Raw genomic sequence first — 15,476 nt, 5'->3', positions numbered from 1 at the left:
ATTTATACTCTTCAGGGCAAATTGCATAGTAAAGCTTCTTAAAAGTTTTTTATTGCTTATATTTCCAAAATAAGATTAATCCATTATATAATAACTCAGAAATTTGCAATCACTTTTGTTACTGACCTTACCTACCTCTAAAGGAATTGAACTTATTAATGTAAGATTGTAATAGGTGCAAATGAATTCAAAGCTGAGCTCCTCGTTTGGCCCTTCATTCCTTTCCATCACCCTCCTACTTTATTACATAGTCTTGTGTTACAAACGTGTGTTATCACAACTGTTTCGAGTTCACGTTTCAATAGCCAGTATTAATGTAGTTTCAGGAGAGTCAATAAAATGAGGCCATTTTCCCCTGGTTGCGGATATGGTTCAATATCAAGGGATATTTTCTGTTACAAGCAACCACCGTTTGTATACATATAAACCCTTGCCATCCATTTGAACAAATATACACCGTTATATTTGCAGAAGAAGTATTGTGATTACCAAAACATAGTATTTGGCGTTCCTATATAAAGTAGATAAATCTCCTAAAAACTTAAAATGTGAAAAGAAAAATGTAGTCAAATGATTAGATGACTGGTGTTTATATTATGTTACATGGCACATCATTAAACATTAAATGTAGCTAATATATCCAAGGTCATTTTTTGGTGAACACAATTGTTAAACCTTTTAAAATAAAAGTATAAATGTCTAACTATTGCACAATACTTGCAAAGTTTTTGTTTTGCTAAAATCTGCTTTCCAGATCAACAACTAAGCATAATATATATTCACAATATTTATGTTTTCATCCTTTTATACAAAAAAACCCTTCAGTGTTGTTCATACTACATCATGTATTCTGTATAGAATAATCTAGAAAAATAATTCCTTAATATTGATAAAAATGATCTATAATGTCACAGTTCAGTTACTATAAAATGTCATTTTAAGGCAACTCCACCCAAGACTTCTACCGCAAAGGAATAAGACGGTAATAAGTAGTAATAAGGAAGTCATACATACAAGGTTGCGTTAAGAAAAACACGAGGATAAGTTATCCAACAAACAAAACAATCCTATAAAACAAAGAAATCAGTAGCTTGTTTTTCATTCTCCTTGCTTAAATCTTTTCTGAGGCAAGAAGATTTACAGCTCCAGAACATACATAACCCTTGAAATAGTATCCCACCTATAGCCAGGTACACAGTCTGTCCAGAGAGTCTGATATGAAGAGGAATGAGACACTACAGGTTTGCAATTACAGTCTTTGCATCACACGAACTTTCTAGGTGTGGAAACACTAAATCAGCCAAGACACCAAGGAACCTGGAAGGTTGCTTCTAATTTAACTAGCTAGCAAAGTACGACCATGCAAATTGGATTTCTGATTTATACCAAGAGTAGGTACACCCTGACAAATGCTTAAGATTAACAGAACTGTATTATTCATCGTATGCAACACAGATTTAATGGCATTTAATGACCAGCTTCGTATCATAAAAATATATTTACATGACGTCTGTGAATAAGTATCCTCATAGCAAAACCTGGCGTTTATTTATACAGGAAAAGTCTCGACCCTACTGCACATGTTCCCTCCAGGAGAAAGAAAGTAAACATGGCTGAGAGTCATTAGACAGAGAAACAAAAAAGAGTAAAAAATTCTGAAATAAGCCCCACACTTCTCTTTGGCGTTCATTCTTCCTTGTTCCTTTGCCCAATTCTTGTCTCAAATATAATCAAAGTGATTAATACACAAGGAAAATCTCAGGGCAAATGTGATCAGCTAATAGCAGAGACTTGATGAAGTCAGTGCTATTCAGATTTAAAACTTACATCAAGCTGTGGACTGGCCCTGGACAGATTATCTCCAGAGAGTCTCTGTTGAACAACATCATGCTTTTTTCTGTGCCTGGTGGTTTAGACTACAATTCTTTGAGAACAGAAAAATGCATACCTCAAAATGTGGCTGTTATTTCATCCTGAAAGCTTTCTATAACTGTAGCCTCCTTTATCACTGCCAAAGCTTTACATCTCTCCCAAAACCAGGAGACGAACTTTAAAAAAGGTCAGCCTGTACTTAAGGATAATTCTCCTTACCTTGATATCCATGAAATATTTACTTCAAAAATATACCTACCTCATGTTATCAATGCAAAAAGATTTACATTTCTTTGCATTACTTATACATACATTAAAGTATACTGATGGCATTAAAAAATAAAGAAAATCATGTAATACCTTTACTTTTACCTATGGATTTGGTGAAATGGTTCCATGAAGAAAGCATTTCCAGACAAAAAGAGAATAAAGAAGAGGAGAGAAACAACAGTAAGAGTCATGAGTATATGTAAATGCAATAGTATCTGAACATGAAGAGACAAAGTATAAGGTAAGTGTCTGGAGACAAATGGAGATGCAATCAGTGTCGTATTAGGGATTTAATTTATTTTTTTCCAATCATGTACATGCAGAGAAACACATAAATAACCCATGCTTAGATAAGAAAGAGTGACACAAAAGTAACATGGACAATAGGTTAGGAGGAAAAAAAAAAATGTTTTAGTTAGGTTGTAAAACTGTACTCTCAGCATTCCAGAAGCCAGGAGCAGGTGCTTTCTGCACATTTCCAATCAGCCATGCATTAATGTAAATGGACTCTTCAATGTGTACAATGTGACAAGCTGAGTATCTTCTTTCAGGAGCTATCTGAAGAGTGCTCTTGTGCTTCGTTTATCGTTTATAGAATCACCCATAATTGCATTTTCTGATAAATAACATTAAATTTTCTTAATCACCTTCTTATTTCTCTCACCTCTTTTCAGTTATTGTATTGCAAGAGGGGGAGTTGAGGAGGCAGGAAGGACAAAAGCTTACGGAGCAAACAAAAAAAAATATTAATGAAATAAGAAAAGATGTGACTAAAACCATGTGTTTATTTGCAGCCAAAGACAGCTTTCAAGCATTTGCCCATCGTTTGCAGTGATGGATTCAAAGCAGCTACAGAACAAGAAGAAACAATGAAAGCAGAGTGGAAAAGGAACAGAGCCCATACCTTGGTCGCCCATCATCAGGTGCGCCAGACCTTGAAGGGAAACAAGAGCACAGTCAGCAATGAACAAGGGAGCACGGGAAGGTGGTGTTGTCACAGTGACAAAAATGTTTTGTGACAGGCATCTGTTTCCTATGAGATGTCTGTATCACAGAGGGAAATCAAAGAGCATTTTTCAACCACTGGTTGGAATGCTTTGGGCTACGAGTAACAGAACTGCAATTCAAACACTGGGTGCTGTTTTATTGTGTATTTCTTCTGTGCAGCAGTTGGGATGACAGAAAATAATAAAAAGCTTTCAAATCCAACCAGTTCCTTTAATATTCTGTCTGTCTTTATCGTATTTTGATTATATTGCTTTGAACACTTTGCTGGGAGGACTTCCTGTCCTCTACGTGTGCAATGACGTCAAAAACCTGGAGAAGTGTAAACCTGAAAAATGGGCTGGGTCTGATCTTTTTCCCCTCATAAAAATGAGCATTTCAGGTAATTAAATAAAATTTCTTCGTCACATTGAAATGATAATGCAAGGGATGTCTCCTTATTTGTGTGAAATGTGACAGTAGAATGAATTTGTTCCAGAGAAGGCAAATTATTACATACGTAATCTAAAATACATAGCAATAAAGAAAATTTAAGTGACAGCTTCTGCAGCTACTTCATAAATCCGTGAGAAATAGATTTTGCTTTATATTTGTATTGTGAGATGAAATCCAATCATACCAGTATAGGTCTAGTGACGTTTCAAAACAGATGTCCATAACGATAATCACTCAACCAGAGCCAAACTTCATTACTCTTTAACCAAAAATTTTCATTCTTTTTAATTCATGACAATGAAATGATACTTATATTCTCGCTGAGAATGATGTGATGTAGGGAGAACATTCTTCTAGAATATGAAGGTTTTCCCACATTTTATGTCTGGTTTAAAAAACACGCTTATTCTTGTAGAGCTTTGCTGTTTTAGGATCCATTTTAGAAGTTACTAATTGCTCATGCATTAAAAATGTTCCGTTTCTCCAACAACTATAAAAAGTGATACATTATTTTCTTATTTGCAATTAATTAAAATTAATTCACACAAAGAAGGTGTGCAATAAAATATCCTGCTCTTTATTGGAAAGCAGACTTCCTAGAGAGTTCCTGTGATTTCTAATTCACAAAGAAAATTAAGTGCACAAATGACTCATAGTACTTGCAGGGAGTTCAAAGAAGATACTCCTGACTGCAGTCAGTCTTAAAGGCTTCGTATCTTATCAGTTCCAAATCTCGACTGATGTTCCAAATAGACTAACAATGGTTTTGCTGAATTAGCGCTTTTATTGTCTATGCTTTTTCAGACGCGTAGTTAAACTGAAGGGCCTGATGTGCCCCACCTCTTGTGCAATAGATTCTGTTTCCAAATACAACGCCTTGCAGCTGGTGGGATTACCTGGGGTTTACAGCAATGTAAATGAAAGCTGAGTGTGATCTTGAAGGGATGCCTACATAAGCATTGCTTGGGAAACATCAGCCAGCTGTGCTGCAGTTCGCAGCTTGTGAGACAGAGTAGAAATGTTTTCGCGTGTGTTCTTTCTCTGTAAGTGTTGCTGCAAGAGAGGCACGCTGAATACACAAGGTATAAAGATCTGCGGTCAAGCTTCATTCTTTTAATGCTGAATGACCTTGCTTGGATCCCTTGCTGCGTGGCGTTATGGAAGTGTGATTATTTAACTGGGCTTTTGGCTTTTAACTTTTTGTGTTGGAAACTATAGTAAGAAATCTCAGACTTTTGACTTGGCTTTAACTGTGTTTGGTAGAGGGAAGGTGAAACTAGTCAAATGTTACAACACCTTTTTCTTTAATGAAATGGTGACTTTTCAGCAGCTGTTTTATATGAGCTCTTTCAGCTCTTAGAAGGTATGAAGCAAATCGCTGTCGTGTCTCCTAGGGGAATGAGAAGAAGGTAAATTCTTACTAGCTTGCATTTAAATACGAACATTATAGCTATAAGGACCTAAACAAAAGGCCTAGCCGTGGGAAATTGCCACTGCTTGATAGCCACTATTTTTGCTAAAGTGATATGTGAGATTGGTCAGTTGTAAATACATGATTCTTATATAATTTGAAAAAAAACGGTAAATGGCAGAAGTGCCTCTTGAAAACATCATAGAAACCACTTGAATTTTAAGAGTCACTTACAGTGCTATTCAACTAAAAAAGGAAGTCAAGTGAATGTTAAAAAAATACACTTCTCAAACCAAACATCTATCAATTAAAAAATTTAGTACTAGTCCTCAATACACTGTATTTTGTTTGACTCTATGTTACTTTATTTGTGAAGGAGTAAGGTTACTTATACTTACTTGCTAAAAGCACATAACGATACTTACCTTATTTTACATTTTTGCAATCTATGGATGAAGGCTATGGAAGAGTGAAGAATTACTATGACTGTACCTGTGCAATCCACAGAGTGGTTTAAAATGATACAGATAAATCTACCATGATAGCAATCCCTGCCAGATTTTCAAAATGACAGTCTGCTTGTAATAGAGAACACCACAATGGATAGTCATGGGAAGTTCTAGCCTTAGCTAGCCCTGTATGGGCATACCATACATGGAAAATATTAAATTGTGCACCATTACTTCATAAACGGAATGACAAAAGCCTTTTCTTTGTGAATTAGGAATCCAAGATTCAGTAGGAATGCCTCATGTGTGATCCACTCCACCTTTATACTGAGCTTGGCTCTAAGAGGAGAGAGTTAACGGGCGCAGGATGGGAAAGTGGAAGTGGATATGAAGATAGGGTATTTTCATAATTTGGTGTGTGAGTTCCATGCAGAGCACAGGCCAACCCAAAATTTAAACATGGTAAACCTGCACAATTTTAGTAAAATTAATAAAATGTAGCCTTTTCATACCAGCAATATATACAAAATTAACTCTGTGAATACTAAATCCTTCTGTTTTCTTATGTAGCCTAACTTACAGAGATGCTCAGATATCACAGAAATCAAAGACGAAAAATTATTGCTCAGTTTTCAAATTGTGCTTTGCATAGACCATTCTATGCTTCTATTCTTTATGTATACATCCTTTGTAACTTTAACGTATGCATAAGTATCCAGACCTGTGCTGGAATAAATTTAAGGGTGCAGTTTTAAGAATTCGATTCAGGTAAAGTCTGGATTAACTGCTATCCAGGTTTTATCTTGTACTGCTGTGCATAAATGAATACGTGAAATGAAATTGAACCTCCTTATCTAGTTATACTGATCCTAATTCACATTTGAGACTCATGTTGACATCAGTCAGAGTTTTATGCACATATCAAATACAAGATTAGGTACTTGTTTCTAGACTTTTATGTCTTTCAGTTAAAATTCCTATCCCAGTGTTGTTGAATGCATTTTTATTTCACAGTGAAAAGGAAATTGTATTGATATGTATGTGTGTGACTGCACACAATTAAAGCATTGGAATTGTTTAAATTTTTTCTCCTACTGATAACGTATATTTTAATAAAATTGCACAGCATCGTGTATGTGCTAAATCTGAGCACCTCTCTTTGCCCTTGCATACAGTAGCACAGAGAAATGCAGTACCGATACTTCCAGGCTTTTTTAGAAAATTGCCACTGCACAGGCAGGCAGTGGCCCACGGTGACTTGAATCCTGGATGAACTCAGGCCCCATAGTGGCCCACTACAGGACCCTGGGTCAGAGCTGTGCCAGGGCAGTCACTTTGCATATGAGTTAGCTTACAAAGTCCTTGATTTAAAAATAGTTTTACAAGTATTGGAAAAAAATAAAATAAAAGTTATTGCTCAGTTTAGACAGAAAAACTAGTTTTTCAAATAGATAATCCAGTATGCAAAGATTCAGCCCAGAGACACTTTTAAAAGCACTTGTACATAAAAAAAGCACCTGCACCTTTTGGCTTATAAGCAAAAAGACAGTATTGATTCCCAGCAATAGCTGATAGCATATTCCGTACCTTTAAAACTATGGTATATATGCACGCAACATGTTTTACCAGCCAATAGACTTACTTACCAATATTCAGGCTAGATGGCATTGTGCTTTAGTTTCCACTGCCCTGTGCCATACTTTCTTTAAAGGGACTTAATTACATACCAACATTATTATTAAAATCACATGCTGCTGCTTTCACAATGTCCAAAAGGTAGAGCGCATTACGTTGAAAAGTTAGACAGAATAACTTTTTTCCTAAAACTTTGTGCTGTAAAGGATATGACTGTAACAAGATTTGTAACGTTAAAGAGAAAAGCGCTTTCCATTTTCCTAAGCAATTAAAAGACACGTATTTAACATGCATTACGTTCTTATGAGGAGGATATATGCTCCACACTATTGTAACAAATTGTTTCTTGCAGTGTTTTTCATACAGAACATATGAAGAAATCAGTGCTTCTGCAAATTTACTGAATGATTTTGAAGGGTGATATAAGTCATATGAGTATAAATCCCATTGTTTCAGTAGGGATATTCTGGAGTTACACCAATAAGGCCAAGATTAAAATGGAGCTTTGCTTGTGTTCTGTATGGAAAAAGAAATCACACTTATTTGATAAACTTGTATACCTTTATGGGTAAAAAAATGCAACTTACCGTACTGAATGATATGCGTACTTTTATAACATTAAGCAGAAGGGGAAAAAACCACTAAACAGAAGGGAAAAACAAGAGCTTAGGAAAATAAGGTAGAAAGCACCCACCTTCCACATAGTTGTCTTCTGTAAGCACATAACAGGGAAGGAGAGAAAAGGAAAACATTCATTAAGCAGCATGCAGACTGGAACTTGCCATTGCATGTCTTCATCATGCAAGGCATCAAACACAACATGCAAGTGCTCCATTGCTACAATCCAGAGGGAAAAACAAAAGCACCAGGGAAGCAGTGTTTCCTCTATTTAACAAAATTTACGTGATATGAAATAAAACAATACTGTTTCCAAAGTGCAAAAATTGTACAGGATTTACTGCAGCTCTTTTTAAGTTCAATTATTATTAGTCATTAATCAGAGGATGTCCTTGTAAGACTTTTATAATTATATAAAGCCATCAGTCATTTGTGATAGGGATTTTAAATTCATTGGCTTCTACTTCTCCGTTCTGAATTTTCCTTTGTGACCTGCATGAAGTAGATGATTTTAAACAGATTGAACAAGATAACTTAAGTTTTAGAATATGCTGTGAAGATGTTACCACACCTAGTGTGGCTGATCCTCCACTCACTCTGGTCATCAGTCAGATCTCTTAATCTGGTGTGGAAAAACTGTCACTTAAAGCGGGTGGAATAACTCAGAATTGTAGGATCATGTCCCACAGCATTTGCCAGCATCAGAAACATGCACATCTTAAAAAATCAATCAGTTCTCTGTCCGGTACAGCTAGCAAAGGCCACAACAATCTCAGGCATGGGTTCTGCTCCTGGGTTAGATCAAAAGGCATTTTGCCTAAGTAAAGCTGCTATAAACAAGTAGTAATTTGGCCTTTTATCCCCAACACAACATCAATATGGGACACAGGAAAGAAGGTTCCCCCAAAGTACCAGTGTCCTAGCACTCATGCTAGCCTCTATAGTCCTCAGCTCCTCCACTAAGTAGGTGATTTTGAGGGTGTATGTCTCTTGCTCAATATGATTTTTACTGAGGAGAGGACAGGACAGAGTACAAAGATATCTCAGGGGAGAGAGAAAAAGGGAAAGGTAAAATAACAAAGGAAAAACAACACAGAAGTCAAGGCGATGGACTGTGTGAAACCAACAAAGAAACGGGGAAGGGTGACAACACAGCAGTCTGACTGCTTGGGAGATCTCTTCCTGCAGTTTGTGCTGTCTCCACCATCACCTCCTGGGGATCAAGCACTCAGAGGCAATTGCAAATTGAAGCCCAGTTCTGTTATTACAGGTCAGTTCTCATGGATTCTTCTTCTGGGAAAATACCTTTTCATGTGACCATTAAGTAACGTGATCTAAACTAATTTGGATATATTTTAAGCCGGGAGTCAATAAACCGAGTTACGCAGAACTAGGCTCAATGATATCTCTTAAGCATAGAGACTTCCTGCCAGAATATGTCACTTTCAGAATGAAAAGCCTTTGTAAATTAATGCCACAAAACACTGAAAAAACTAATCATAACCAGACATTATTCCAATAAATACTTTGAAAATTTTACCACCTAAAAAATAGTAACTACTATAAACAATGAATGCTAAGGACTAAGTCTCTCAGTTTTTAGTTGTAATACTCATAGGTCAGACCAGATAAAGGTATTTGGCTTAAAATGTTATAAATCACCTTTTCCATGCACACACTCTAAATTTAGACTTCTAAAATCTCACTGCCTGAAATTTTAGTTTGTTATGAAAGTGCAAAGGGTACATACTGTTTCATGCATTTAGGAAAGTAAGAGGCTGAAAAGAAAAAATAAAATATGAAAAGCAGTATGCCTGTTGTTAGTAAATAGCTGAAGATCAACAAATCCAATAAAGTTCACTGAGAGAATGAAAAACACCCAATTTCACAAGATAAAGATATTATGTTCTATATGCAGTGTAAATTACAGTGATATTTGGGCTATTAGAAATAGTTACTTACAGCTAATCTTTTTTGGAAGAGCCTTCTTTCTTTAACTTCATATAGCAATTTCATTTCTTTAAGTACAAAAACCTCCAAACTTAATGAAAGATAAATTTGTTATTTCAATTGTAGGATAACTTCCTTCATCTAGTCCTGGTTACTGCAGCGTTGGTATATTGCAATACCAATATTGCAATGGCATCCTTTTTGGTGGCCATATTTAGCTTAACACAATGACTTAAAACCAACATGTGAACTTACTAGAAGGTCCGTTCTGTTGCTCATGATGTCAGCCAAAGGGAGAGTTCTGACAATGACAACATGGGCAGCGTCAGATGGTTAAACTCATCTGGTTTACAGGGTTTAGCATATTTTGTTTTATAGCATGGGCCCTATTCTTAGTAGTGGTTGGTACGTGTTTGTTGATGACTCCGTCACCAGAAAGACTCACACTAGCTGAGCAGCTTTCCCTAAATGTCTGATTGAGTAAACTTTTAACTGATAGTAAATTAAACTGTCAAAACATTTTTAATTAAATAAAATTGGAAGTGTTGAATTCCTGCTCTATGAATAAAACAGTGTATGTAGCCAAACCCCTACACATGAGTAAACAACAAGGAAAATTCATTCCTCCACATGTTTTTGTCATGGTAAGTTAAACCACCTTAAACAGTTTTGCAATCTAAAAAAAAAACTATTTCAGCTTCTCTATGGTAGTTTACACGGTTTTTACGTTAGATTAATGTTGAGCACTATTATTTATTTAAGGTGGGGTTTTTTTTGTGATGGCTGATATATTTCCATATCACTAACACTTTGCTTGACTTTCCTGATTCCCATTTTCTTGGCATGGCCTGTTCTTCTAATCAGAGACTAAGAAGCCAGAAGACCCAAATTTTAACTTTGCTTTCTATTAATTTTGCTTACTCCAGTCACTCTTAAAAAAATAAAAAAGGGGAAACTCTTTGAAAGCCCTGTATACTATCAACATCTTAATTTTGCAGTTTGGAGGGAACAAAATTTTCCTCATTTAAATCAGGAGTACCTGTATTTACATCATTACGGTTGCACTGGTGTAAAATTTATGTACCTGGAGCCGATTACACATTTCAGTCATTGCTAATGATTTAGCCTCCCATTGCCTGAATTTGCCCACACTTACATCCATCCACCCTGGAGGACCTTATTGTCTGCTCTGTTGGTATCAGTGGAAGCAGGGGCTTTCAAGACCCAAAGCGCCATCTCCTAGCTGCACAGAACTTCTCAGCCTTTTCCACACCAGCTGGTCGTACCAATGACTTTCGCCAATGTACAGCCCAGGTATGAGACAAGGGGCTAAAAGAGACTGTCAGTGCCACAGCGGAGGGGCAGAACAGCCTTACAGCCTCCACTGTAGCAACTACTCAACTGGCCAGACAGGTAACTTTCTCTTCAGCACTCTGACTTCTAGCAGATGTGGAAAGTGCTCTGTGTTCACATTGCACCAAGATACTCACTTGAAGAACTACACAGGTCTTCATCCACAGCGAATGCTTATTTTCTAGCCCTTCCCCCACACCCCCCACCAATACTAAACTGCGCTGCAAATTTCTGCGTTTACAACCTAATTGCTTTGGCCAAATTCTGCTCTCAGGGCTACTGGTGTAATCTGTTGACTGCACATATCCAGCCAAATATTCAGTTGATTTAAATCTGGTGTGACGCAGTTGAAATCCGTAGAACTACACAACTTACACAGCCTGTGAATCTGGCTTATTATCTTCAGATTGTCTCCAGGTATCCCTACTGAGCTGAGAGCAGAATCTGCTCCATATTTTTTGCAGCAAAAGCCCAACCAATTCTATTTTAGCGTATTACTATGATTCAGTGACATAATAATGGGAATCATGTTTTTACAGGATGTTTTTATTAATTCAAGAATCATTTTAATATTTGGTCATGCTTCATGGAAACTTTGATTTTTTTTTAAGAATAAGTGACTGTTTATATATTTTGTGGTTATTTCTGCTATTATGTTTTTTTCTTCTGCTTGAATATTTACACCTTAGCCACACACAGAGCACAATATTTGTCCTGACAACTATATAAGAACAGTATTTTCACGGTAAACAGATGAAACAGTACATTAGTATTTTGAAGTTACAGAAATAGCATTCTAGAAATAACGTTAATAAGAAATAGCATATTAGAAGTGGCATTTTAAGAGTTGCTTTTTTTCTCACCAAAATTATAGTTCAAAATCACAGCTGGCAACAATGAAGCGTATAATATACCACAGACATAGTTTATGAAATTTCATAAGATATTCAGTAGTACGAGTAGTGGGGAAATAGCCTGAAATAAAGCTTATTTTTATCCAGGTGTTTTGCAATAAAAAACAATGGCAAGAAATTTAAGATATTTAAAGTTTGGTTTCCCAAAGAATAATGCATAGGTATACTTCTTTGTAAATGTATCTACCTAAAAATACTGTACTGGAAAATGTCATTTCAAGAGGCGGCTGCTTCTATGGGACTGCACCCAGCACCTCTTGGGGAGTGTAACTTAGCCTCTTCCATCAGTTTAACTTAGAGAAATTATTTTATTTAACAGGCAGTTCAAAAGAAAATACTTGGAAAGGTTATGAAAACATGATGTATCTTATAAGGTATGTTATAAAGCATGAACAGTCATAGTCTCAATAATGATCAACTAAAGCAGTGCATTGAAAACCTGTGGCTATGAGCATTGGTCTTTTCAAGTGCTGTGTATCTGACAAATTCCATTAGGACTTTCCGCATTTTTTTGAAATGTACTTTTGAAAACCACTGTAAATATTGATTGTAATTATTGACTGTAATTATGAATAATTAGAAATGTATTATAAAGATACCTAGTACAGAACTCTGATTCTGTTGCAGCCTTCAGCTTGAATACTGAGTAAGTAGGGAAGCAGCATTTCCTACCGCTGGGCTTCATGAAATAAAATTTGGGATTCATCCGCAAAATCTGCAGAATCTAGGGAGGAGTGCCCAGGAGTTCCTACATTTCCGCATGGCCCCATTAGGTCTGAAGTCAATGCACAGTCTCTCCCAGACTCCATGCAACTTTCGGTGGACCCATTCAGAGGAATTTCCAGTGCAGTGGGTTGAAATATAATATAAGAGGGGCTCTATTGATTTTTTTGGTGGAAGGGAGAAATTTCAGAATAGGGTGAGTTTGGTTCTGTTCTAGCTCCATTTTCTATCTACAAGATAGAAAAAAGATCCCTTCTTTTCTGGAATGCCCTGTACAATACTCAGGAGAAAGGTGTGATACCGTTAGGAGCACAGATGACCTGTCTTGACCAAAAATGAGGATGACGCTTTCTGCCAAATGAGGATCTTAGGGCACAATTAGATCTTTCTGCCAGTTTTGTACAAGACAAGGGCACCAGCTCAAATTCAGTACACCTCTGTAAATTCTACTAACATCCATGAATTTAGTCTAGGTAGGGCCACCTTTTCTAGACAGTGCTATGTATCCCAAGTGCATTGAGAATGAAATGATTAGATCATTTTAGTTAAGCTACTGTAGATGAGCTCCTAGCGTGAAGCAGCAAATAAGCAGGGCAGTGCAAGCCTTGAATGCACAAGTAAAGAAAAAACAAACAGAAACAGAAAATGGCATTGCTTTTTGTGGCATAACTAAAACCATTACTATGTTTAGTTCCAGTGCTCATAAATTTAAAAGGAAGTAAAAAATGAAAGAGGTTTGAGGAAAAAAACCACTTTTCCACAGTCATTCATTGCAATAAAAACCTAAGAAAACTCAGCAATCGTGTCTTACAATGAAAGCTTTAAGATGCTCAATCTATTGAATCAAAGATGAGGTTAAGAGGTGTCTTGAACCCAGTCTGTATCTATCAATGTCGGAGAAAGGTTCTTGATACCTGGAAGTCCTTTCAACCAGACAAATGCTGGTATCGAGTCAGAAAAGTGCAAACCGAAAATAAGACGAAAATTTCAAAAATGATAAAATAATCATTGGGAATACTGTGAAATTCTTCCCTGAAGTCTTAAGACAGAGCCTTTGTCTAACTGAAACTGTATATCAATCATTGCTTTTGGGGCTGTATTATAGGAATTACTGGAAGAAATTCTGCCTTTTGCCATTTAGGAGGTCAGGTAAATATTTTCATAGCAGTACATTCTGACCATACCTTGTATGAATCTATGAATTTTCTCCAGCCAAATGAGAACAGAAACCAAGCATAAACAACAGCAAATACTTTGACACTCTGTTAAACACAAAAATGTTCAAATAAATTGTTTTCTCAGAACCAATCTCTGCATCAATTGCACAAGGATCTCACTGAGAAATGTTTTCCATTAAGAATTCAAATATAATGGGTGGAAAAAAAATTAGTCAGACAAGTCATTACTATTGTTCCCAATGGGAAAATACCCCATCCCCAATTTACTTCTATACCCTGTAATATTTTCTAATTCCCTCTCCAGTTGCTGCAGATGACAAACACAATAAAAATCTAGACATAATTAAATCAATACTCTTTCTGAAGCAACAATTTTTTATGCTGTTTTATTTCTATGCAGCTTTATCAGTTTCCTATCATTTATCATCACAAGTGTATCAAACGTGAAATCATTCAACATTGCCTTAGTTCAATGCTATTAATCTATGATTAGTTTATTGTTACATATTTTTAGATATTGCACAGTTGAATAGACTTGTGCTTCTTTGGAGCCACAGTAGTTAACAAATAAGCACATCTTTGATACTTATATCTCCTTTTTCTCAACTACTTCCTAGAACTGACATTTTTTGATAGTTACTTGTTCACTTCTTTTAGTAATTTTTACCATACTTCTAAATAAACTTGGACTGACTCAGGGGAGAGATCATGATGTAAATATAAAAATGACTGCTTTTTAATTATATTACAATCCCTAGAAATTTGACTTTGGCCTTATTTTGCCACATCATTAAATTTAATTCATTTTCTGCAGAATGGGCCTGGCTGGTCTCAGATGTACTAAACCTCAGTCCTGCTTGCAATATGTCAATTCTTTAAAGAAATTTTTCATCAGTCACTGGGACAAGTGTGCTTGCATCTGTGTCATGGCTGCAGTAACCACAACCAAGAATCAAAGGTGGAGTCAAAGGTTTTTTAATAATTGAAATTAGTAATATTAATAATAAAGATAATAAAAGGAGAAATAAGTCATTCGCATAAGTGAAGGTGAGTCAAAGAACCACGCTCCCTCCCCAGTGCTTTGATTTCCATGTATAAGCAGAAAAGGAAACACAATGTAAATCTGTGAATTTCACTCAGTAACCAGATAGTCTTTAAGAACTGCTGCTCTTTCCATTTGGCCTCTGGGACTATTTCTCTGGATTGGAAACATTTGATTTCTATTGAAAATCTCTGGGATTTGCACACTCTACTTTGATTTGTCCTTTTAGACATCTTCCTTCTAATCACTAGAGGTCTTATTTCCTATCATGGAGAATGGATACACTAACTAGAATTAAGGACTGACCACATACGGTCTGCTTTACAAGGCCTGTACATCCTACCATAATGCCACTTTTCTTCCAAGCACTATTATTATTCCTTTGGATTTTCTCCAATTTAGCCCCGCTGGGTACATGGCATGAAAATATATTTTCAGGATATCCTCATCAAAACCTTTTATACAGAATTAACTATTCTGGCTGGCAGAGAGTAATGGCAAGAACAGGTTATGTTCTATAAAAGTGATGCAGGGTGACACAGGTATTTCTATTTTAAGAATATCTGTTTTGTAATTAATTTGCAAAATTCAGAAAATAACTTATTACAACAACTTCTTTAA

The 15,476-nt window shown here is 36.1% G+C and overlaps 1 protein-coding gene across 23 annotated transcripts in view; it reads right to left on the bottom strand.

Annotated features, from left to right (window-relative positions):
• Nucleotides 1–15,476, bottom strand: part of NRXN1 (neurexin 1) — a 715,088-nt gene that overhangs the window by 626,542 nt on the left and 73,070 nt on the right. For 16 of the 23 annotated variants that reach the window (XM_054193682.1, XM_054193683.1, XM_054193681.1 and 13 more), the window contains exons 3-4: nt 7,772–7,789; nt 3,047–3,076 (exon numbers count right to left, since the gene is read on the bottom strand). The exons of 5 other annotated variants lie outside the window; for them this stretch is intronic. In XM_054193682.1, coding sequence (XP_054049657.1) covers nt 3,047–3,076; nt 7,772–7,789 — 48 coding nt within the window. The remainder of the gene's footprint in view (nt 1–3,046; nt 3,077–7,771; nt 7,790–15,476) is intronic. 2 more of the 23 variants (XM_054193687.1, XM_054193703.1) reach the window with 1 other exon arrangement.

The sequence above is a fragment of the Rissa tridactyla genome, chromosome 3 (genome assembly GCF_028500815.1).
Source record: "Rissa tridactyla isolate bRisTri1 chromosome 3, bRisTri1.patW.cur.20221130, whole genome shotgun sequence".
NCBI lineage: Eukaryota > Metazoa > Chordata > Aves > Charadriiformes > Laridae > Rissa > Rissa tridactyla.
This window is presented reverse-complemented; position numbering and strand designations above follow the sequence as displayed.